We start from the raw sequence: 22,501 nt of genomic DNA, 5'->3' as shown, positions 1-22,501 counted from the left end.
TGAGGGGCCACCACTGAGAAGGCCCTGTCTCTCGGCCCCGCCAGTTGCATCTGCAAAGAAGGCAGGATCAAGAGCAGGGCCTCCCCAGATGATCTTAAACTCCTAGATGGTTCATAGGGAGAGATAAATTCGGACATGTAAGTTGGGCCAGAACCATTTAGGGTTTTATAGTCTAAAGCCAGCACTTTGGATTGTGCTCGGTAGCAAACTGGCAGCAAGTGTCAGGTAGGCCTCAGAGTTAGTAGGCCTCAGTGTGTGAGAGGCCTGGTGTGAGGACAGCCTGGTGAGAGAAGCCCCAGGTTTATTTATTTATTTACTTACAACATTTCTATCCTGCCTTTCTCACCCTGGAGGGGACTCAAGTCGGCTTTACAAAAAGGCAACAATTTGATGCCTTAAAACACAATGTACAGTTAAATAAATATTAAAATATAATTTTAAAGTACATTAAAACAATTAAAACATTTAAAAACAATCAGGTTGAAGACTTTGTGTAAGAAGCTCCAGTGTGAAGGCTACTGTGTGTAAAAAGGCAACTGTGTAAAAAAGGCAACTCTGTACATAGGGAAAGGGAAGGGACCTGAGGCTGTTAGGAATGGTGGGAGTTGAAGTCCAAAACACCTGGAAGGAGGGCCCAAGTTTGCCCATGCCTCCCCATGACCTTGTAAAAATGATAACTCCCATCATTCCATACCATGGAGCCATGGGAGTTGAAGTAGTACCAAACTGCATCACTTCTACAGTGTAAAACAAACAAAATGTTTTACAAAATGTTGGGGTTCACTTTCTCTTTTTTTAAAAATTCCCTCATTAATTATAAAATTATTGCTGCTTTAGGACCACATAAGCAATCTGAACTGAGAACTGTTTCTTGACCCATCAATCATCAACAACAGACTCATCAATCAAATTCCAAACCAATAGTTATATGTTTTCATAGTTTAAAATTGCTATTTCATACTCAAAATGTATGTACACAACATTTAAAAAGTTTTTATTTATGGTTAAGAAAACACAAATGTAAATGTTATTATGATAGTTTCAAATAAGAGTCTTTGTAGGCAGGATATAATTCAGCAACAGCAAAACTTTTCAAATAGTACATTGCACAAGTATTGATATGGGTATTAAGTCTGTAACATTAATAATACAAAATATGTGTTTGAAACCATACTGAGTACCTTAGATTTCTGGGAAGGGGAAAACGTGTGTAGATAACATAGATCTCTTTGAAAAGAACAGAATCCTGACAAATCTATATCTAAGGAGAATTCATCTATTCATCAAATAAACTTGAGGAATCAAACCCAGTCAATTACAGAACAAAGCTCCGCCGTAAGAATGATACAAAACATAAATGTGCCGTTTCAAAGGATTCACGATCAAATAGGCAAAATTCTGCTCATGTCTGTTCGATGATGGATAACAAAGGCCATGAGCATCCTGGAAGAAAAAGTATATAGCATTAATATAATGTAATAATGGATAGTACTCATTTGTGAAAGAGTTCTAGAGCCTGGTTTAAATTGAGTTAAGCACTCTTGTCCTGCTTTTGAACCCCATTTTTGGACAAAAGGTAGGATATAATCTGCCCTGAGTCCCCTTGGGGAGATAGAGCGGAAAACAAATTATTATTATTATTATTATTATTATTATTATTATTATTATTATAAATAAAATGCTTGATTTTTATGTGTAACACTAAACCACTCCCTCTTGATGTGACCCAAATATGAGGAGATGACTGAAATAAGCTGCTTGTTTTCCTAATTAATTGTGATTTTTGTTTATGTCCAAAGCAAGGCAAACTGTGGTTATTGTTAAATATACAGGTTATGTATCTCTTATTTGAAAGAATTAGAAGCATTTCATTTCGGATTTCTTTTGGATTTTGAAATGCCTATATTTGTATATATGTACATTATGTGGTATCTTGATGTTGGAATTCAAATCCAAACAAGAAACCAATGTATGCTTTATATACATCTCATTATACACGTAGTCTGAAGCTAACCTTTTTAATAATTTTGTGCATGAAATATTTTTAATAATTTTGTGCATGAAACAAACCTGGTGTACATTAAACCTTGAGGAAACCAAAGGTGACACTATCTCTGTCATACAAAGGATGGTTTTGGAGTATTTAGAATTTCTGGATAAACTCTTAGAACCAAAGAACTAAAACACAACTAGAAATTAGTCCAGTGGTTCTCAACCTGTGGGTCCCCAGATGTTTTGGCCTTCAACTCCCAGAAATCCTAACAGTTGGTAAACTGGCTGGGATTTCTGAAAGTTGTAGAACAAAACACCTCGGGACCCACAGATTGAGAACCACTGATCTAATCCAACCCGGTCATGTACCATCTTCAGTGTCAGGCACCTGGTTCAGCATCTGCTTAAGTATCTCCAAGTCAAGAAAAGTCTGCAAGCTAGCATGGTGTAGTGTTAAGCATTGGTGCTGAATTGAGAGACCAGGATTTGAATCTACACTTGACCATGGAAACCCACTTGGTGACCCTGGGCAAGTCATGCTAGCTTCAGAGGAAAGCAAAGGCATGTCCCCTCTGAACAAATCCTGCCAAAAAAACTAAATGACAGAGTCATCATGCACTGGAAAGCTTGAAGACATACAACAACAACAACAACAACGGAAAGGCCTCTACCTCCCAAGGCAGGCTGTTTCACTATTACATTGCTCATATAATTAGGACATTTATCTTCAGGTTTAGCTGTAGTTTCCACTTATTGTTCCAAGTATTTCCTGTCTACTAAATCAGAAGTGGGAATTGTGTGGCCCTTCAGATGTTATTGTACTGTAGCTCACAACATTCTTAACCAATAGCTGAGCTGACCAAGGCTGTCTGGACTTGTAGTAAGACACCCAAGGGTTGCATTTGGCTAACCTGTGTTGAAGACTAATAGGAAACCATTTGGGATATTTAAAGGCCAATATTATGCCTCCCCTTAATAATCTCATCTAAACATACTAGTCTCGTTCTGTCATTCTACATAGGTCTTATTAACCAAACATAGGTCAGACCTCACTACCTCTGAGGATGCTTGCCATAGATGCAGGCAAAACGTCAGGAGAGAATGCCTCTAGAACATGGCCATATCGCCCAAAAAAATTACAACAATCCTAATTTGTCTTCTCTGTAAGGCTGTATATTTTCATGTTTGTCAATAGACTTAACATATGGTGCTCAAAACTGAATACATTACTGTGGATGCAGTCTAACCAGTGCACAACAGTTGCTTCATGTGATTTTATGTGAGTAATACTAACCAGACTTCAGAGGACATCAAAGGCAAACCTTCTCCAAATAATGTTTGGCAAGAAAACCATAAGGTTGCCATAAGTCCTGATTGAACTACGTAATGGTGAATCAGGCTGCCTTGGGAGGTAGCGGCCACACCTTTGTTGTTGTTATTGCCCCAAGTCACCTAGTGTGTTTCCACACTCATGCAGGATTCAAACCTTGGTATCCAGACTTGTACTCCAATACTCAAACTGCTATGCGCATTGGCTCTTCCCTAAATGGTAGAACTCCCCTTTCATTCTTTTTCTTGCTCCTGACATTGCTTAAGCACCTTCTTTTTGTTGTTTCCAGCATTCATTGCAAGCCTCATTTCATATTGTTCCCAATAGAGGCTATCCTTAGAGACAAGGGATATTTCATTGTATATGAACCAATTTTCATTTGTAATAACTGCCTTTCTTAACTCCATGCTCTCGGGGACTCTTTTCCAGCTATACTGGTTTTTAAAGATGCCCCTTGTTTTAATTTCTTGCTGAAATAGTTTGTGATAGTCTTCAGTACTCCACTTTTCAGGATTCCCCATTCTTCTTTCCTCTCTTAGAATTTCTAACCACTGCATCTTACCCAGTGTTTATCCGAACTCTTTGAAATGAGAATCGTACTATGTGTGTTTGTGTGTGTTGTTTTTTATTTGTTCGGTCGTTTCCGACTCTTTGTGACCTCATGGACCAGCCCACACCAGAGCTCCCTGTTAGACGTGGCCACCCCCAGCTCCTTCAAGGTCAAGCCAGTAACTTCAAGGATAACATCCCCTTGGTCAGCCCCTCTTCCTTTTTCCTTCCTTTTCCCTCAGCATCATTATCTTCTCCAAGCTTGCCTGTCTTCTCATTATGTGGATAAAGTACTTCATCTTTGCCTCTAATATCCTTCCCTCCAGTGAGCAGTTGGGCATTATTTCCTGGAGTATGGACTGGTTTGATCTTCTTGTGGTCTAAGGCACTCTCAGAATTTTCCTCCAACACCACAGTTCAAACGCATCTATCTGCTCAGCCTTCCTTAGGGTCCAGCTCTCTCATCCATAGGTTACTACAGGGAATACCATTGCTTTAACTATGCAATCCAGCTTTTGAGCTTTCTTCTGTCACCTTGGTTACAAGGCTCCTCAGCTCCTCCTTGCTTTCAGCCATCAAAGTGGTGTCATCTGCATATCTAAGGTTGTTAATGTTTCTTCCAGCAATTTTAACTCTGGCCTTGGATTTGTCAAGCCCCGCACATTGTATGATGTGTTCTGCATACAAGATGAATAGGTTGGGTGAGAGTATACAGTCTTGCCATATTCCTTTCCCAATCTTGAACCAGTCAGTTGTTCCGTAGTCTGTTCTTACTGTTACACACACACACACACAGTTGTTTGGTTGTTTCTGACTCTTTGTGACCTCATGGACCAGCCCACGCCAGAGCTGCCTGTCACCCGTGGCCACCACCAGCTCCTTCAAGCCAGTCGCTTCAAGGATAACATCTATCCATCTTGCCCTTGGTCAGCCCCTCTTCCTGACCAGGCACTCTCAGAATTTTCCTCCAACAGTTCAAAAGCGTCTATCTTCCTTCGCTCCGCCTTCCTTATGGTCCAGCTCTCTCATCCATAGGTTACTACAGGGAATACCATTGCTTTAACTATGCGGATCTTTTTTTTGCCAGTGTGATGTTTCTACTCTTCACCATTTTATCAAGATTGGTCATTGCTCTCCTCTCAAGAAGATTTCCTGGCTGCAGCCTGCAGCTGCAGTAATTTTCATGCCTAGAAATATGAAGTCTGTCACTGCTTCCAAGTCTTCTCTCTCTCTATTTGATCTCTCTCTCTCTCTCTCTCTCTCTCTCTCTCTCTCTCTCTCTCTCTCTCACACACACACACACACACTTGTACCTTAATAGCATTCTTGGCTATCACACATTCCTTCCAAAGTTCTACTTTTTTCATCCACTAGTTATTCCTGGTCAAGTATTCTTTAGTACAAGATAGTCAACCCACTTGCTACTTCCTCTTCTTAGAGATGGTCAGCAGACAAGAATTTTAATGTGTAGTGCATTGTGGGCAAAGAAAGACATCCAGTAGTCACCAGAAGAGCTGTGTCTGTCTGATTATAAATAGGATAGCTGGGCTTCCCCACTACTAAACATTTTCTGTACAGAAACCTAAGCAATCTAAGTATCCCTGAGATCTTTGGATAAAGGGCAGGATGTAAATATTTTATTGTTGTTGGTTGTAATCATCTATTTCGACAGCACCATCAATGTACAAATTAAAGAAAAAGAAAAATTTCCTGCCCTCAGGTTTCCAATCTAATCAAGTTGTGACAAAAAAGGAAAAGGAGTTGGCAATGTGGGAGAGAATTAAGTCCAACCTTTTCCCCACCTCCAAGGCCTCACCAGTGGCAGTTAGTTAGTTTATAATGTATTAATATTGATTATAAGTGCTAACTTATTTACTTATTAGTAAATTGTTTATTAATAAAATAATTCATATATTTCAGCTCAGAGCACAATTTGTAGTATACTGCCATAATATTGTATTTTTTTCTCTTTTTGTATTCACTCAGATGGTTTCATCCAGGGGGTTCTTAGGTTCATCAGAAATATATGCACATTTCTTATTTGCAATGTTACTCTGTACTTTCTTTCTGTTGGATCTATTCTATTTAAGCAAGATACATGTATACCTCAATTAACAAAGCCTCTGACAGTGTAGGTCCTTTTTTTATAATCCCTCTTTTCCTCATCTTCTACTTAGCTGGATTCTCTTAACAGCATCAGAATTGGAAGGAAGACTTGAGAAAAATAGTTTACAGTGCCAGGTTGCTGCATGACTGCAGTAAGCAAGAAATTTGAGCGTAAGTTCGTAGAGAATAGGATTGTACTCTCTAGATGATCTGGATGTAGCTTACAACAGGCATGCTAAGCATCAGCTGCCTCAAAAATCCTTACTCAGCATGTGAGAAACATGTTTAACTGTTTGAGATGTAGAAACTTTCCCCTATTCTTTCCATGCTATTTCTGTCTCTGATGCCAAATTTTCTGTTAAAGAAGTAATGGCAAGGAACACATCTACGTCATTTACTGTGGTATACCTTTTATAGCCTTTGATTACAATTTTCCATTTATAGGTCTCATCCTACGAAATCTCAGTAATAAGTATGAGATCATCTTAACCATTTTGCTTTCCTACATAAAAGCAAGTCTAGATTTTCATGTTTAGCCTGTTTGTTTTCCGTACTCCTTGCAAAGACACTAGAAGCCATGGGTGTTCCACTTTTCTGATGGACTTACCTGCAGATTACCAGGTTACACCTTTTGCTACTTTCCACACATTTGTTTCCTTAATATATAGCTCCTTAATGCACAGGTCAGTCTTAGGCTCTGGGCTGTTGCCTGTTTTGCTCTCTAACAGGATGTAATATGTTGGAAATATGTTCCTCCTAGTCCTAGTGAGGTTCACTTCTAGTCCGGAATCTGTTTGGGCCATTGAAAAAAAGCCAACTTCAAAGATTACCTAGTTATTCTGGCATATTTAACCACAGTTACCATTAACCACAGTTTGATCTGGTTTGGATATAACTAACTTTAGCTAGCTGAAAATGAAAGTGGTTTCTGAAGTATTTCTCACAGAGAGCCCAAGATACAGCATTACAAGCCAGGCTTATGATACCTTATGTCCATTATTAGTGTAATATACAGTGGTTCAGGGTGACAAAGATAAGAACAAACAGACTGAAGGATAGCTTTTATCCTAGAGTGGTGGCAATGTTGAACTCCATGGTTTTACACTGATGTGGCATTGGGGGCTGTGAGGTTGTGATGGTGGGGTGTGTGTGGAGGGGTGTATGTGTTGTCTTATGGTGTGTGTGTGTGTGGGGGGGGGAGCCATGTAATTCCACTGTGAAATATCACAATGACAAATAAAGCTATTCTAGTCTTTTCTTAACTGTTAAGAAGGAAATGCAGACTAGAATTGGAAACATTAATAAAATTGCACTGTAAAACAGTATTGCACTGTAAAACAGTATTTAAAAGGTGAGAAACATGACAAGTGTGCCAGAAGCCATCACTGCATTACACCTACTCAATACTTTGAAAATGGTAACCAATGTAATACTTTCCTGTGTTTACCATTATATCCTAGTATGATGCATTTCCTTAAAACATGTCCACTTAATAACTTCAGATTTTAAAGAAATACCTCCATACTTCACATTAATATAATAATTCATATATTTAAAAACATAATTTTTGCAATCTTTTAATATTTGTGGGCTTATTTACAATTTTAAAATTGGTTTGCACAGTTAAACTGTATTGTAAACTGTATTGTAAACTGTACAGTATTTTAGTTTTTTCATGCTTTGAAAGTCTATACCACAATTAATCCAATGTGGTATTGGATTATTTCTCTGCTATGATTTATTATTGTGCATTTTAAACAGGTGATAGAGAAACAATGTAAGGGCAGGCCCATCTGCATATAAAAGTCCCTATCCCCACCTACTTTGTTTATCAAAAAGCTTAGATAATATTCAAGATGGTATATAAGCAGTAATATATCAGATAAATTATTTGAAATGATCCAATTTCTCTTAATCTGATTTATGTGCAGAAGTGCTGTAAAGCTTTCACTTACAGCACTTATGGCATAAGGTTGACCACTGTGAAAACCATCCACTGCATGGCTATCAACCCCCCCCCCCCCCCCCAGTAGACATAAATCAAGGAAAAAATTCATGTGAACTACCACTCCTCTAAATGTTTCCCCAGCAACAGCAAGAGTATCCCTCTGGCAACTAAACCAGGAAATCCCAAATTGATGCCCCCCACCCACCCAAATGGGTCTGCATCCGGGGGCAAACCAAGAATGGGCAACTTGGAAGTCCCTGAACAGACTCAGAAGTGGAGTGGCAGATCAAAAGACAACCTAGGAAAATGGCAGTACCTACAACAGTGGTTCTCAACCTGGGGTCAGAGCAGAACAAACAACTCGATATCTGTATGCTTGTCCAGAATGCCCTGCCTCGTGCACAGAGGAATAATTGTTTAAAGCTAAAGACAATGTGGTAACAGTTGCCTGTTTTTGGTCAAAAATTATTTAACCACTCATGCTCCCTCTTTTTTATCAGTTTTATACTTATTTATGCAATCCTTTTGACATGAAATAAATAAATAAATAAAGTTATCAACATATTCTTTTTTAGTCCTGCCATTATTTAATAAGCAAGATCAATGTGCCAGCTTTCAAGTTTCAAACAGATATGCTTGAACTAGCTTTCAAGTTTCATATAGATGTGGTTTGAGTATATTTTGGTCAAAAGAACACTGTGAAGAGAGAGAACTCGCCAAGTTGCTGCTAATTATGGGGTTATAGTAACAAATCTGCATCTCTTTCAGTTGCATACTGTAATTATCCATGATTGTTTGGGATGCTATGACTTCCTATTTACAAGTTTCTTTCTTCCTCATTTGGCTGCACACATTCCATTAAACACAGTAAAAGGGGCATGGGGAATAGTGTTAGCAAAGAACATTTATCTCACGGAAGATAATAATGTAAACTCTACTCCATACAGCATTTCGCTGGGTGGGAAACGTTTTTCTCTTCAGAGAGAACTTTGGGTAATAGCATTTTGCTATCTTGGTCATTCGGTTAAAAATATTATTTCGATTGTCACCTGGATTAACGATACTACTGCCTTTACAATGTGCTCCTATCTTATATTATGTCATCTGAATTTTCTTGTTTTTTTTTTTATAACTTTGTAGATGCTTTATCTTGAAAGATCATTACATCATTAGAAAGTGTTACATCGGAATTCACAACAATAATTTATTCATTCAAGTTAATGTGGCCCTTGGATTAAAACAGTAAAGAATGCAATAACTAATCAAACATGATTTGAATATAGGATGTCCAACACAATTCTACTGTTGAAATGTTACTTGAAACAGAAAGGCTGAACATGAGCTGAGATATTATCAAGGGTAGGATCCAACTGCTAGATCAAGCCCATACAACTTTGTATTACTTGATGCTGGTCTCCCATTCTAGCTAGTGAGATACTTACATGTGCCCAGACTCTGAAGACAGTAGATACTATATTTATTTCCTTTGTTTCAGGATCCTTTTGAACACTAAAATAAATTAAAACACTTTTAAAATTATGACAAAACACACTTTTAAAAGCGTAATCATAAAGTTAGAAAGGATAACAGCCATCTATTCCAATCCATAGCCATGCAGAAATACACAGATTAAGAACTGCAGAATTATGGCTACCTAATCTCATTTAAAGATCTCCAATGAAGGAGAGTCCACCATCCTCTGAGGCAGTGCATTTGACTGTTAAACCATTCCTACAGTAAACGTTCTTCCTAAAGTTAAGGATGGTGGAATTGCTTTGTGTCTAATTTGAAACCTCTGGTTAATGTCCTAGACTGTGTAATAGCAAGAAACCAGCTAGCTGCATTTTCTATATAAGGTCCAGTCATTTAAAAAAGTTATTTTGTCACCTCTTAATCTCTCCAAGCTAAATATACTCAGCTCCCTAAACTGTTCCTCAAAGAGATGTCAGAATGCAAGACTAAATGAAGTCTCTAGAAATAAAAGAGGAATAGTGACGTAACAGAAAATACGGAGTACATCAGAAAAAAGAAGAAATAAAAGATTCCAGGGGATATCTTGAAAGAGTTTAAAAGACAGATAAAACAGTAAACATTATCCCGCTACAGTTGTCATTTTTCATAAACTGCCTTGACTACTCATTTAGATGAGTAGAGAAATTGAATAAACTAATAAAGTTTCTGGTTGGCACTATGACCCATGACAGGTATTTAGATGCTGTGGTTTATATTTTTTTCCAAGCTGGTTTTTAAAATGACCAAAATATTACTATTTATATATGTTATAATGTTATTGTCACCCACTTTACAATAATTCGCCATGTCAAGCTTTTAGCGTGAAGAGTCAGGTAAACAACTGTAAAATAAGATTAGATCCACATAAGAAAGATGTTTACCTCACTAGATCTTTATATAAAGCCTTTGTTGTTTCTAAATATGGACCAAGTTCATCTTCATATTGACAAAGGGCTCCTCCAATGCAAAGATGTTTAAAAAGACAGAACAGAAACTCATCACGGTCCGAATGGCTAAATAAGTCATAGTGGTCTGAATCTTCAAGAAGAAGAACCTTTCATAAGATAAGGAGGAAAGATAATGTGATATGGCAAATGTCTTTAATAGTATAAAATCGTAGTTAAATACAAAAAAGTAATTATTATTTCTAATAATTCTGTTGAGCTAACTAATCTATTGGTATGTTCATGAGTTAAGAATTAAGAGTTCAGCTAAAATTAAGAGTTCAGTGGAAACACATGCCTATACCAATATATTTGTTAGGATGGAGATAAAAACAATCCTCATAGACAACATACTACTTGAGTCATGCAGATTTGGCTCCTGGCAATTATCATAGAAAGCATTATGTAGATTATGTAAAGCACTTGATTCAAGCATATGTTCATTTATTTTATTGATATCTTTACTTTATGTCCTGCCTTTCTCTCAAAATGGGATCCAAGGCTGTTGAAGGCGCATCAGTAAAAAGCATGTGACAGGTGTCAGTGTAAGGAAACGACTGCAGCAGGCAATCTAGGTGTTTGCCTGATTCAATTCCTGACCAAATAGCACCTCTCCCATTAGTTTTGGGGCTGATGCCAACAGAATATACCCAAAGGGGGGAAAAACGGCTACTATAACTTTGGAAACCAGGGTTCAAGTCCTGCCTGGCCATGGAAACCAAATGGTTAATTTTTCTATATAGTTTGTCCCTCTTTCTGTGTCCTTGTATTAGTTATTCTACTTGAGCATTTAACTGAAAGAAATTAACAATTTTTTTCTTTATCAAGATTTTCTGAACCATACATTTTATCTGATGTTGTACAATCACTTGGCATAATATGCTACTATAATCAAAAATACTATTTCAGTCAAGTGGCTTTAAAAAGGAAAATGTAGAAAGTTATATCACCAATGCATTGTGATTTTTTTAATCTTCAACAATATTAGAAGGGGGTTATTAATAGAGTACATACTGTTCAGATAGATGGATGTTTTCCTTCGGTGGAAGATGTTTTTCCTTTTTCACAAATCATATATTGTGACTTCTGATGTCAACTAGCAACCCTTTCCAATAAAAATAATTTTAGATAGCTTTCAGATTCTTGTGTTCTCCCCTTCAATCGCCTTTCTAACTAATTTGTTGAGTGTGAAGGATGGGAATTGTCATCCAACACACTTGTTACTCATTGGTTTAGGAATGGTGTACTATACAGGCAGTTCCCCAGTTACAAACAAGATAGGTTCTATATGTTTGTTCTTAAGTTGAATTTGTATGTAAGTTGGAATCGGTACATTGTTGAAGTGTAACTCCAGACAATATATATCTTTTAAAATCTTTGGACAGCATAGGGAAAGGTTGACACCCCTGTAGTGTTTCCTTTGGTGTTTGTGCCCCTGTTCAGAAGATGTTACTTTATTTCTTTTTTTATTATTTTATCATGATTCAATACATTTGTTATACATTGTTTGTTTTACAGCAGATACATATTATTCAATACAACCTACCATGCTTTAACTTTTGGCATCTAGTGTTATTTTTCTGCTTATACATATTTTCTAACCCTCACCACTGTGCTCCCCTCCCCCGCTCCCAAGACACAGCTTTTACATATCATCTGTCCAAAATTTCAATTCTTCTTGTGGAGGTAACTTTCCTTCTTTGTTTTTTAATCCTTTTTCAATAAATTTTCTCCATACATCATCAAAATCACTTTGTTTCCATATACCTCTTTTAACTTTTAATATACATGTCAACTTATCATTTATTGCCAATTTCCATACTTCCTTATACCACTCCTCTATTCATATATTTATTTCTCTTTTCCAGTTCCTTGCTATAAGCAGTCTTGCTATCTATATATATAAATTTGTTAGGGGCATCCAACGAGGAAACAAAACTCAAAAACCCCCCAACGAAACTTAACCAAAATTCCCATGCCCATAACACAACCCACAAGGTACAAACATATCTACTCAAAATGAAAAACAACACAACAACACACTCACAAAACGGCAAAACAACAAAACTCAAAAATCCCGCAACGAAACTTAACCAAAATTCCCATGCCCATAACACAACCCACAAGGTACAAACATATCTACTCAAAATGAAAAAGAACACAACAACACACTCACAAAACGGCAAAACAACTGAGCATGCGCATTGGCGCCCAGCCGCAAGTTCCCTGGCGCGCGCACATGCTCTTGCGGCCAACGTTCCCTCTGCGGAAACCATGCCCACTCCAAGCCCCACCGCGCCGCTTCCCGCACACACACACACCCCTGCCGCACACACACACACAACCCCACACTCCATCACTCCCCCCGCCGCCGCGCACACACACGCAACCCCACTCCCCCTGCCGCCGCACACACACACGCAACCCCACACTCCATCACTTCCCCCGCTGCCACACGCACACACGCAACCCCACTCCCCCCGCCGCCGCACACACACACGCAACCCCACGCTCCATCACTCCCCCCGCCGCCGCACGCACACACTCAACCCCACTCCCCCCGCCGCCGCCCGCACACACGCAACCCCACTCCCCCCGCCGCCGCACACACACACACAACCCCACGCTCCATCACTCCCCCCCGCCGCCGCACACACACACGCAACCCCACGCTCCATCACTCCCCCCGCCGCTGCACACACACACACAACCCCACGCTCCATCACTCCCCCACCCCAATCTTACCTCCTTTTACATCAGGCCACCTCCAAACCCCACCCTGCCCCTTCCCGCCCTGTCAAAATCTAGGAAAGACAGGAAGGAAGGAAAGAAGGAAGAAAGAGAAAGGGAGGTAAAGAAAAAGGGGGAAGGAAGGAAAGTTAGAGAAAGAAGGAAGAAGAAAAGGAAAGAAAAGGAAAGATGGAAGGAAAGAAAAGAGAGACAGCAGAAAAGAAAGAAAAAGGGGGAAGGAAGGAAAGAGAGAAAGAAGAGGAGAAGGAAAGATGGGAAGGAAGGAAGGAAGGAAGGAAGGAGGGAGGGAGGGAGGGAGGGAGGGAGGGAGGGAGGGAGGGAAAGAAGGAGAGAAAGAGGGAAGATTGGCCACAGCAACACGTGGCGGGTAAAGGTTGTTATTCCTATGATTATTATGATGCTATTCTTCCTCTGAGACCCTTTTAGGGGGAATGGGAGAGGTGTCAGGTCCCAGAGGCAATGCATTGCATTATTGTTATTGTTATGATGGTGGTGAAATAAAAGGAAATAAAAAGTGAAAGAAGGAAGCAAACAGGGAGGGAAGAAAGGCAAAGGAAGAAAGGGGGAGGGAATGAAGGAAAGAGAGAAGGATGAAACCAAGTAGTGAAAGAAAGAAAGAGGTAGAGAAGGAAGAAAGGAGAGAAAGGGGGAGGAAAAGGGGGAAGGAATAGGTAGGGACCTCTCTTTCATAATAGTCCAGATATCTACCTCAACTTTGATAAGTTTTACTATAGGCCACAGCAACGCATGGCAGGGCACAGCTAGTTGTTAATAAATTTGTTATCGCATCTTTATCCTCTTATTTCAATTGTTTATTATATAATGATAATAAAACTATACTAGGACTTCTTTCTATTTTAATGTTCATTATATCTTCTATTTCTCTAAATACTTTCCCCAAAAAACATTTACATATTTACATTGCCACCACATATATATATGTTCCTGATTCTTGACATCTTCTCCAGCAATTTTTTGAATAGTTTTTATTTATATTTGCTATTCTTACTGGTGTTAGGTACCATTTCTATATTAAGTTATAATAATTTTATTTTTTGCTATTTGTGCCCCTGTTCAGAAGATGTTACTTTACTTTCTTTCTTTGCGATAATTTGACTTCAAAAAAATTAGCTTGTTGTGGAAAAAAGGATTGGTAAGAAAGTTTCAGTGAAACCACCTTTTCCCCATGGTAACTCTTTTAGAAGTGGATTTCCCTTCTGCGGCGTAGATTTCTCTTACTTTTTGTTGTCTCACACCCTTTCTTAACTATGACTCATTTGTAAGTCGAATGTTTGTAACTTGAGGACTGCCTGCAGTAATATGCTAGCAGAATCAATATATAAACAACTCTGCCAACAAACTGCATTAAGAGTCTATTTTTACATAAAGGCAGAATGATTTTAACAAACTGAAGGAAATAATCCTTCAGAAAGAAAACTACTTACCTTTATGAAAAGAAATGCATTTGTGCATAATCATGGGGAGGAGGGAACTAATGTTATTTGCAGAATAATGCTTCTGGTTATTTACAGTTATGTTATCTTTTAATTTATTTCCTTTTTAACTTCAGCTGGAGATTCATATTTGTGCTTTGAGAATAAACCATAAAAATGGTGTATAGAAATTACTAGCAAGGTCCTATGTATATACATTGCCAAGAGATTTAAAAAAATTACATTCCACACCTTCCTTAATTCATCTGCAATAAGAATATCCTCATGATATTCATCAAAACACTTGACAATATTTCCGTTTTCTCGAACCACCCCGTCACAGTATAATCGATCAAAAAATGACATAGAAACTTGAGTACACAGAAGATTTTTGACTTCAATTTTTCTCACATTAGTACCTGAAAAACAGAGCAGAAATTAAATTGAAGGAATATATACAATAATTTTCACTTATAGACGGTACAATGGTGTCTTTTCATAGTTGAACAAAGTGGTGAAATAATAAAGATTAGCAGACAGGATTTTTTTTCTAGACCAGAAATTATAGATACCTCTAGGGCAGGCACGGGCCAACTTTTTCGCCTTGGGGCTGCATTGTGGGCTGGCTGGGAGGGCTGGAACAGGAGGGTGGAGGGCTCAGGAGAGGGCAGGACCAGGAGGGGGCAGGGCAAGGCCTCAGTCATCCTCAGGTTGTCCCTCCAGCATGAGGATGCGGCTGCTCGTCCCATCCTTATGCCGAGAAGGAGGCGGGACATGCAGTGACTGCTCCAATCCTCATCCCTCAATCTTGGCATTACGCCGGGAGGACAAGACAGGAGGTGGCTGAGAGTACTCCAGAGGGCTTTCAGCCGTCCTTATGCTGGGTGGAGGGAGAGACACACATTGGCTGAGAGTGCTCCAGAGGGTTCTCAGCTGCTATGTGCCTTCCTCCCCCATATTTTTGGCACAGGGAAAATGAAGAGGGCCTGAGGTAAGCACCCGGGGGGCTGCATCCGGCCCCTGGGCCTTAGTTTGCCCATGCCTGCTCAAGGGCCACTATTTAGAAATGGGAGGTTAAAGACCTTATTTTAACTTAATTCTATTTATCAATACAATGTTAAACATTACAAAAATATAATGGTTGCCACCAAAACAACTTCTTGGCCTAGATATTTTCTCTTCCTAATTTCATCTTGAGTGTAAACTTTGAAATTATCTAATTGTAAAATGAAATTGCCAAAGAAATGGTGTAGGTGAAAAGAAAGGCAGAATGTCACGAATCAACATGTCAATAGGGTAGGTGAAATGCAGTATTATTGGTTGAGAGGGGTAGTTATATATGGAGCCTGTATTACAATTCACAGCTTGGCTGTGCTTCTGGATTTAACTTTGAGCCCTGAGGCCCAGGATCAGTGGCCAGTATTAGCCACAGGACATTTCAACAATTAATACTGATGCATAAGCTCTATCTATTCCTGAAACACTATCAGCAGGGCTTAAAATTCACCAGAGAGTAAAAGCCTGAAAAAAATTAAAGGGGTTTTGAAGCACTTAAAAGAGAGAGCCCTTCAGGTGACCAAATGTATAGAGTATCAAAGCTCTATGCTTTGAACTGATGTTAGGAAACTGAGATTCAATCATACTCTTTAAACCTCAAGATGCATTCAAACTATCATTTGCCACTGGTGTAGTGGCCAGATGCTTAAGGGTCATATTGCAAACTATTTTAAAAGCAGTCTATATACAACACATGACAGTAATATAACCTTGGAATTAACAGAGCATGGATAGGAATGGTCTAACTCAGGCATGGGCAAACTTTGGCCCTTCAGCTGTTTTGGACTTCAACTCCCACAATTCCTAACAGCAGGTAAGCTGGCTGGAATTTGTGTAAGTGGAAGTCCAAAAAACCTGGAGGGCCAAAGTTTGCCCATGCCTGGTCTAGAAAAGGGTCACAGCCGGTTTAAAAAGCTCCACCTGAGTTGTCTGTGATGAAGCTGCATCAATGAGCACACCCAAACTGAGAAACTGGTCTTACAAGCCCATGAAGACACAGTCTCTGACGTCTACAATCTACTGATTATTCAGCAACAAGCCATTTGTTGTTTTGTAGGTTCCTTCAGTTTGTCTTTCTTGCTTCTGACAGGAAACAACAGAACCTAGTCATTATCACATAAGGAACAGTGAACCACAGGAGGAAAACACAAAAATACGTCTTAGATTTCAAAGGAGTAAAAATGTATCCCCAAGGTCTAGGTTAATTCATAGCACAGCCAGTGCTTTGTATAGAGTACCAAATGAACAGCATCAACCAATAACATAAACAGAAATATCAAGCACAAATGAAGGTTCCTGAAATACAAATCAGATATGTTAATGTCTTTCACCACTGTTTTAAGAATAATATTTTCTGCAGAGTATGTGAATTGATCCACAGTTACAAACTGGAAGTACTAATAAAATGTTTTAATATGATCAGAATGAAAGAGGGTGGAAATCATATACATTCGTCCAAAATATTCTCTATTTACCTAATGTAGTCCATTGTCCAGAAGATGAAAGCAACTTCAAATTATTGTTAACATCTGGGTGGTTTAAAAAGTCCTAAAGGTAAAGAGACCATGGTAATTCATAAGTAAAAAATATTCTATTATAAATAAGATTTGATAGCAAAATGACAATGGGTGCATTTTAAAAATGAGTTTCACTCCCTGTCAAAATAAATACTTTCATTACTCAGATATATGTGTTGGTTTCTATAGCCATTAAGTAATTATTAAATTTTTTTAACTAAAACTAAAAAAGTAATGCTTTGATTCCTTCTGAAACAAAATTATGTCACTAATAATATTGTTTCCACTTGTAAAAAGCTCCCCAAATCTCTAACTTTCCAGAAGTTTGCAGTCTTTTCCATGGAAATATTTACATATATTATAATATAATCCCCTTTACTGATTTTATCTTTTGTGTCAAAGAGACCCAGAGTAATACATCGCTACTTGATTTCAAGACAGAAGGTGAAATGGAAATTGTTTATATTTTCATCTGATCACTATTTGCTCTGCAAATGCAGATAGCAACTCCCAAATAAGCAACCTAAACTGAATGATCAGCTGTAGCCAGTTATGGCACAAATATAAATTGTTGTGGTGCTCTTAAAATGTCATATTCTCGGTTTAAGCAGAGGTGGTCTGCTCTGTTCCACATTTGAGAGCAGGCATCAAACTGTGGCCCTCCAGCTGTTTGGGCCTCCAATTCCCAGTAGTCTTAGTTAGCTTGTTCAATGGTCAGGAATTCTGGGAGTTGGAGGCCCAAACAGCTGGAGGGGTGCAGTTTGAGGATACCTGTTTTAGAAACACTGCTTATAGGAGCAACAGAAGCATGCAGTTCTCTGCTGTTCCGATTCCAGGCAGATAAGAGACCCAACAAAATGGCAAATAAACATCTTGCTGAGTATTAACAGTGAGTGGGGCCCAACAACTTTTGATGCTGAGATACCTCAGTTCATATCTCAGTGTAACTATTAAATGAGCTCCATTTAGGCTGTGCTCTGTTTTCTATGTGTAAACTGGGATGCTGGTGACAGTAATGACAATGGCAGAGATTTAAACATTTACCATGTTCAGAGGACTATCTTAAATTGATTTCTAACGCTATTTATTTAATCAAACTATTCTTCATACTATTGCTATTTATTAATCAAATTAAATTGGGTCTTTGTCCCTTGTCCCCTTTATCATTAACTGAGGTTTTTTTAGATGAGAGCAGTCTATTTCTCTGTCCAGAGTAGGTCTATTTTTACCACCCTGTGAGAAAAGAAAGCATGTGGAAGACAGGAGGTAAATCTATTCCATTATCTACTTGACTCTGTTGCTTTAAGAAATTCTCTCAGCATGGTGTTAATTCCAGAAGTGATCAGGGATGGGAGGAAACTTCTTAAAACAGCCACAGTTTGATACTGATCAGATGTGCTGATCTACAGTTCCCACCAATTTCACACCCTCAATCATTCAGCAGGCTGTAGTGAGTTCAACGAATCTGGAGAGTATCACCCTAAAGAAGGATGCTTTAATACAGTGGGTCACAGTGTGCTCACTCTCTTCCCCAAACATGCTCCAATTAAGTGACAACAGATGTTTCAAATAGCAGACTTGATTGGCTCCAGCCAGTATAGCCGAAGTGAAAGAATGAAGAGAACTAAAATCTTACACATTCACCATCTGAAACTTCATGCTATGTTGCTCATTTATGATATGATATTTTAACTTTATTGCTCCCAGCATTCTGCAAGGAAACATGAAATATAAATGCATAAAATAAATGCACAACGTTCATGCTTAAAAGTGCTTATTGAAATGTTTAGTTATCATCCAACAATATGCTTGTGTTTAAGGGAGCTTACAGTCATGTAAGGATGCCTAAGGCTACAATTCTGTAGTAAAGTAACTCAGAAGATGATCTAACGAATAAACAGAATTTTCTTCGGAACAGACATGTGCATGGTCAATTAATTGATGTACTGTGACAAATGCAGCTTAATTGTGCTGAATTTGAATCTTTATATAGACCATGCTTTGTTGGGAGTCACACTATGACAAATAACATTTTCTTATCGAAAATACATTGTAAAATAATACATGATAAAAATATTTTTGAATATTCTATTCTGCCTCTTAGCCTTTTTATGTTTTCTGATGTTCTTGCTTTATTAATATGTGTCCTCCTTAAAAAGGTTAATCAACCCAGAAATGTGGGTGAAATTAGTAAACAAAATTCATCCACCTACCATAAGAAAATCATCCCGCTGATAGCCTTTGAAATTCTGATCAAAACCAAATGCCTGTACTGTGATTCTGCCATCCATCGACCTACAAGATGAGGTGGGAAAAATCAGTGTTTGCACACACTGCCTGATAAAGTGAGGGAGTAGAATATAATACTCGAAGCTGCCAGTAAGCAAGAGAATTATGACTGTTGCCTGTTGACTTATAATAAAAATTAATTTCATAGAGCTTTCTTAGACAAGGAGTACTCAGAGGTCATTTTGCCAGTTCCTTCTTGTGACATACAGCCTACAGCACCTGGTATTTCTGGTGGTCTCCTATCAGAGTATTAACAAAGGATCTAGACCTAGAATATTAACAAAGGATTTAGACATAGATCCAGGGAAGTCATGCTACCCCTCTATTCTGCCTTGGTCACACCACTCCTGGAATACTGTGTCCAATTCTGGACACTGCAACTGAAGGGAGATGTTGACAAGTTGGAATATATCCAGAGGAAATCGACTAAAATGATCTAGGGTCTGGAGAACAAGCCCTATGAGGAGTGGCTTAAAGAGCTGGGCATGTTTAGCCTGCAGAAGAGAAGGCTGAGAAGAGACATGATGGCCATGTATAAATATGTGAGAAATAATGAGGAGGGACCGGCTGTTAGGAATTGTGGGAGTTGAAGTCCAAAACACCTGGAGGGCCCAAGCTTGCCCAGGCCTGCTCTAGAGCAGTGTTTCTCAAACTTCCTAGTACCGTGACCCCATAATACAATTTCTCATGTTGTGGTGACCCCCAACCATAATATTTTTTTTGTTGTTGCTACTTCATAACTGTAATGTTGCTACTGTTATGAATCATAATGTAAATGTAAATATCTGATATGCAGGGTGTATATGAGATATAGGCTGTTAGGAATTGTGAGAGTTGAAGTCCAAAAAACCTGGAGGGCCAAAGTAATGTAAATATCTGATAGGCAGGATGTATTTTCATTCACTGGATCAAATTTGGCACAAATACCCAATCCACCCAAATCTGAATACTGGTGTGGTTGGGGAGATTGATTAATTTTGTCATTTGGGAGTTGTAGTTGCTGGGATTTATAGTTCATCTACAATCAGAGAGCATTCTGAACTCCACCAACGATGGAATTGAACCAAACTTGACACACAGAACTCCCACGACCAACAGAAAATACTGGAAGGGTTTGGTGGGCATTGACCTTGAGTTTTGGAGTTGTAGTTCACCTACATCCAGAGAGCACTGTGGATTCAAATGATGATTCTGAACCAAACTTGACACAAATATTCCATATGCCCAAATATGAACACAGATGGAGTTTGGAGGAAATAGACCTTGACATTTGGGATTTATACTTACTGGGATTTATAGTTCACCTACAATCAAAGAGCATTCTGAACTCCACCAATGATAGAATTGAACTAAACTTGACACACAGAACTCCCACGACCAACAGAAAATACTGGAAGGGTTTGGTGGGCATTGACCTAGAGTTTTGGAGTGGTAGTTCACCTACATCCAGAGAGCACTGTGGAGTCAAACAATGATGGATCTGGACCAAACTTGGCATGAATACTCAATATGCTCAAATGTGAACACTGGTGGAGTTTGGGGAAAATAGACCTTGACATTTGGGAGTTGTGGTTGCTGGGATTTATAGTTCACCTACAATCAAAGAGCATTCTGAACCCCACCAAAGATAGAATTGGGCCAAACTTCCCACACAGAACCATCAAGACCAATAGAAAATACTGTGTTTTCTGATGGCCTCTGACACCCCCTAGCGACCCCTCCAGGGGTCCCAACCCCAAGTTGAGAAACGCTGCTCTAGAGCTCCTTAATTCGGCCCTTTCAATGAGAACCGCCTCCAGCCCTTCTCTCAGAGGATTTCCCCTGCCCTCTGCTGTTTCCCCACCATTTGAGCAGGCCATCTCGGACGCCCCTGCTCTCCAAGGCTGGGAAGCTTTTGTGAGGCAGAAGGTGGAAAGTGCGGCCGGGCTGGGCCTCTCCGTCCCCGATGGAAGACATGGCCGCTTCTACAGGTTACCATGGAAACGCTCTCCTCTTGGCTCTTTAACTGGGCGGCGCTACACTTTTCGTCCTCCCTGTGGAAACAAGTATCCTTAAAGAGTGTTCCGCTTTTTTCCCTTTGGCTAAACATCCCAGTATTGGGTAGAATAGCAGTTTCATGGTTGGGAATGCTTCCCACACTCTAGTCCTCCAGGTCTTTTGGACTTTAACTCCCAGAAGTTTCAGCTGGGTGACTCTAATCAAGTCACACTCTCTCAGCCTCAGAAGAAGGCCAAGGCTACTACTCTCTAGACAGCTTTGATGTCTTTGCATTAGAATCTCCATAAATCGGAAGCAACTTGAAGGCCCAACAACAGATTTGAAGTTGTTTTGTACTCATTATATACAACTTTGGGGGGAAATTATATTGATTATTTAAATTTTATTTTGTTGTTGTTCATTCGTTCAGTCGCTTCCGACTCTTCGTGACCTCATGGACCAGCCCATGCCAGAGCTTCTTGTCGGCCGTCGCCACCCCCAGCTCCTTCAGAGTCACTTCAAGGATACCATCCATCCATCTTGCACTTGGTCGGCCCCTCTTCCTTTTTGCTTCCATTTTCCCCAGCATAATTATCTTCTGTAAGCTTTCCTGGCATTTCATGATGTGGCCGAAGTACTTCATTTTTGTCTCTAATCTCCGTTGACCGTCACCACCCCCAGCTCCTTCGGAGTCAAGCCAGTCACTTCAAGGATACCATCCATCCATCTTGCCCTTGGTCGGCCCCTCTTCCTTTTTGCTTCCATTTTCCCCAGCATAATTATCTTCTCTAAGCTTTCCTGACATTTCATGATGTGGCCGAAGTACTTAATCTTTGTCTCTAATCTCCATTGACCATCACCACCCCCAGCTCCTTCGGAATCAAGCCAGTCACTTCAAGGATACCATCCATCCATCTTGCCCTTGGTCGGCCCCTCTTCCTTTTTCCTTCCATTTTCCCCAGCATCATTGTCTTCTCCAAGCTTTCTTGTCTTTTCATGATGTGGCTGAAGTACTTCATCTTTGCCTCTAATATCCTTCCCTCCAGTGAGCAATCGGGCTTTATTTCCTGGAGGATGGACTGGTTGGATCTACTCGC

General features: G+C 39.3%; 1 protein-coding gene across 2 annotated transcripts; it reads right to left on the bottom strand.

Moving 5' to 3' along the window:
* Positions 1-1,185: 1,185 nt before the first annotated feature.
* CFAP300 (cilia and flagella associated protein 300) lies at positions 1,186-21,428 on the bottom strand. 2 transcript variants are annotated; one of them, XM_060766964.2, is made up of 7 exons: positions 21,271-21,419; positions 19,352-19,433; positions 17,097-17,169; positions 14,818-14,984; positions 10,319-10,491; positions 9,368-9,434; positions 1,186-1,443 (listed from the first exon to the last, which is right to left on the bottom strand). In XM_060766964.2, the coding sequence occupies exons 1-7, from the start codon at positions 21,381-21,383 to the stop codon at positions 1,312-1,314; spliced, it is 807 nt and encodes a 268-aa protein (XP_060622947.2). In that variant the 5' UTR covers positions 21,384-21,419; the 3' UTR covers positions 1,186-1,311. The 2 variants fall into 2 exon arrangements, with proteins under 2 accessions (XP_060622947.2, XP_060622948.2); XM_060766965.2 differs by lacking the exon at positions 19,352-19,433 and having other exon boundaries at positions 21,271-21,428.
* Between the last annotated feature and the right edge of the window lie 1,073 nt (positions 21,429-22,501).

This window comes from Anolis sagrei, chromosome 3 (assembly GCF_037176765.1).
Source record: "Anolis sagrei isolate rAnoSag1 chromosome 3, rAnoSag1.mat, whole genome shotgun sequence".
Lineage (NCBI taxonomy): Eukaryota > Metazoa > Chordata > Lepidosauria > Squamata > Dactyloidae > Anolis > Anolis sagrei.
Note: the sequence above shows the minus strand (reverse complement) of the source record. Positions and strands in the feature narration are given on the sequence as shown.

Excerpts from the sequence above, each read along its gene's own strand:
- CFAP300 (XM_060766964.2), bottom strand. The coding sequence starts at position 21,383 with ATGTCTTCCATCGGGGACGGAGAGGCCCAGCCCGGCCGCACTTTCCAC. Across the intron at positions 17,170-19,351 it reads AGCGGGATGATTTTCTTATG|GACTTTTTAAACCACCCAGA; the intron begins GTAGGTGGATGA and ends CTTTACCTTTAG. Across the intron at positions 1,444-9,367 it reads TCTTCAGAGTCTGGGCACAT|GATGCTCATGGCCTTTGTTA; the intron begins GTAAGTATCTCA and ends TTTTTCTTCCAG.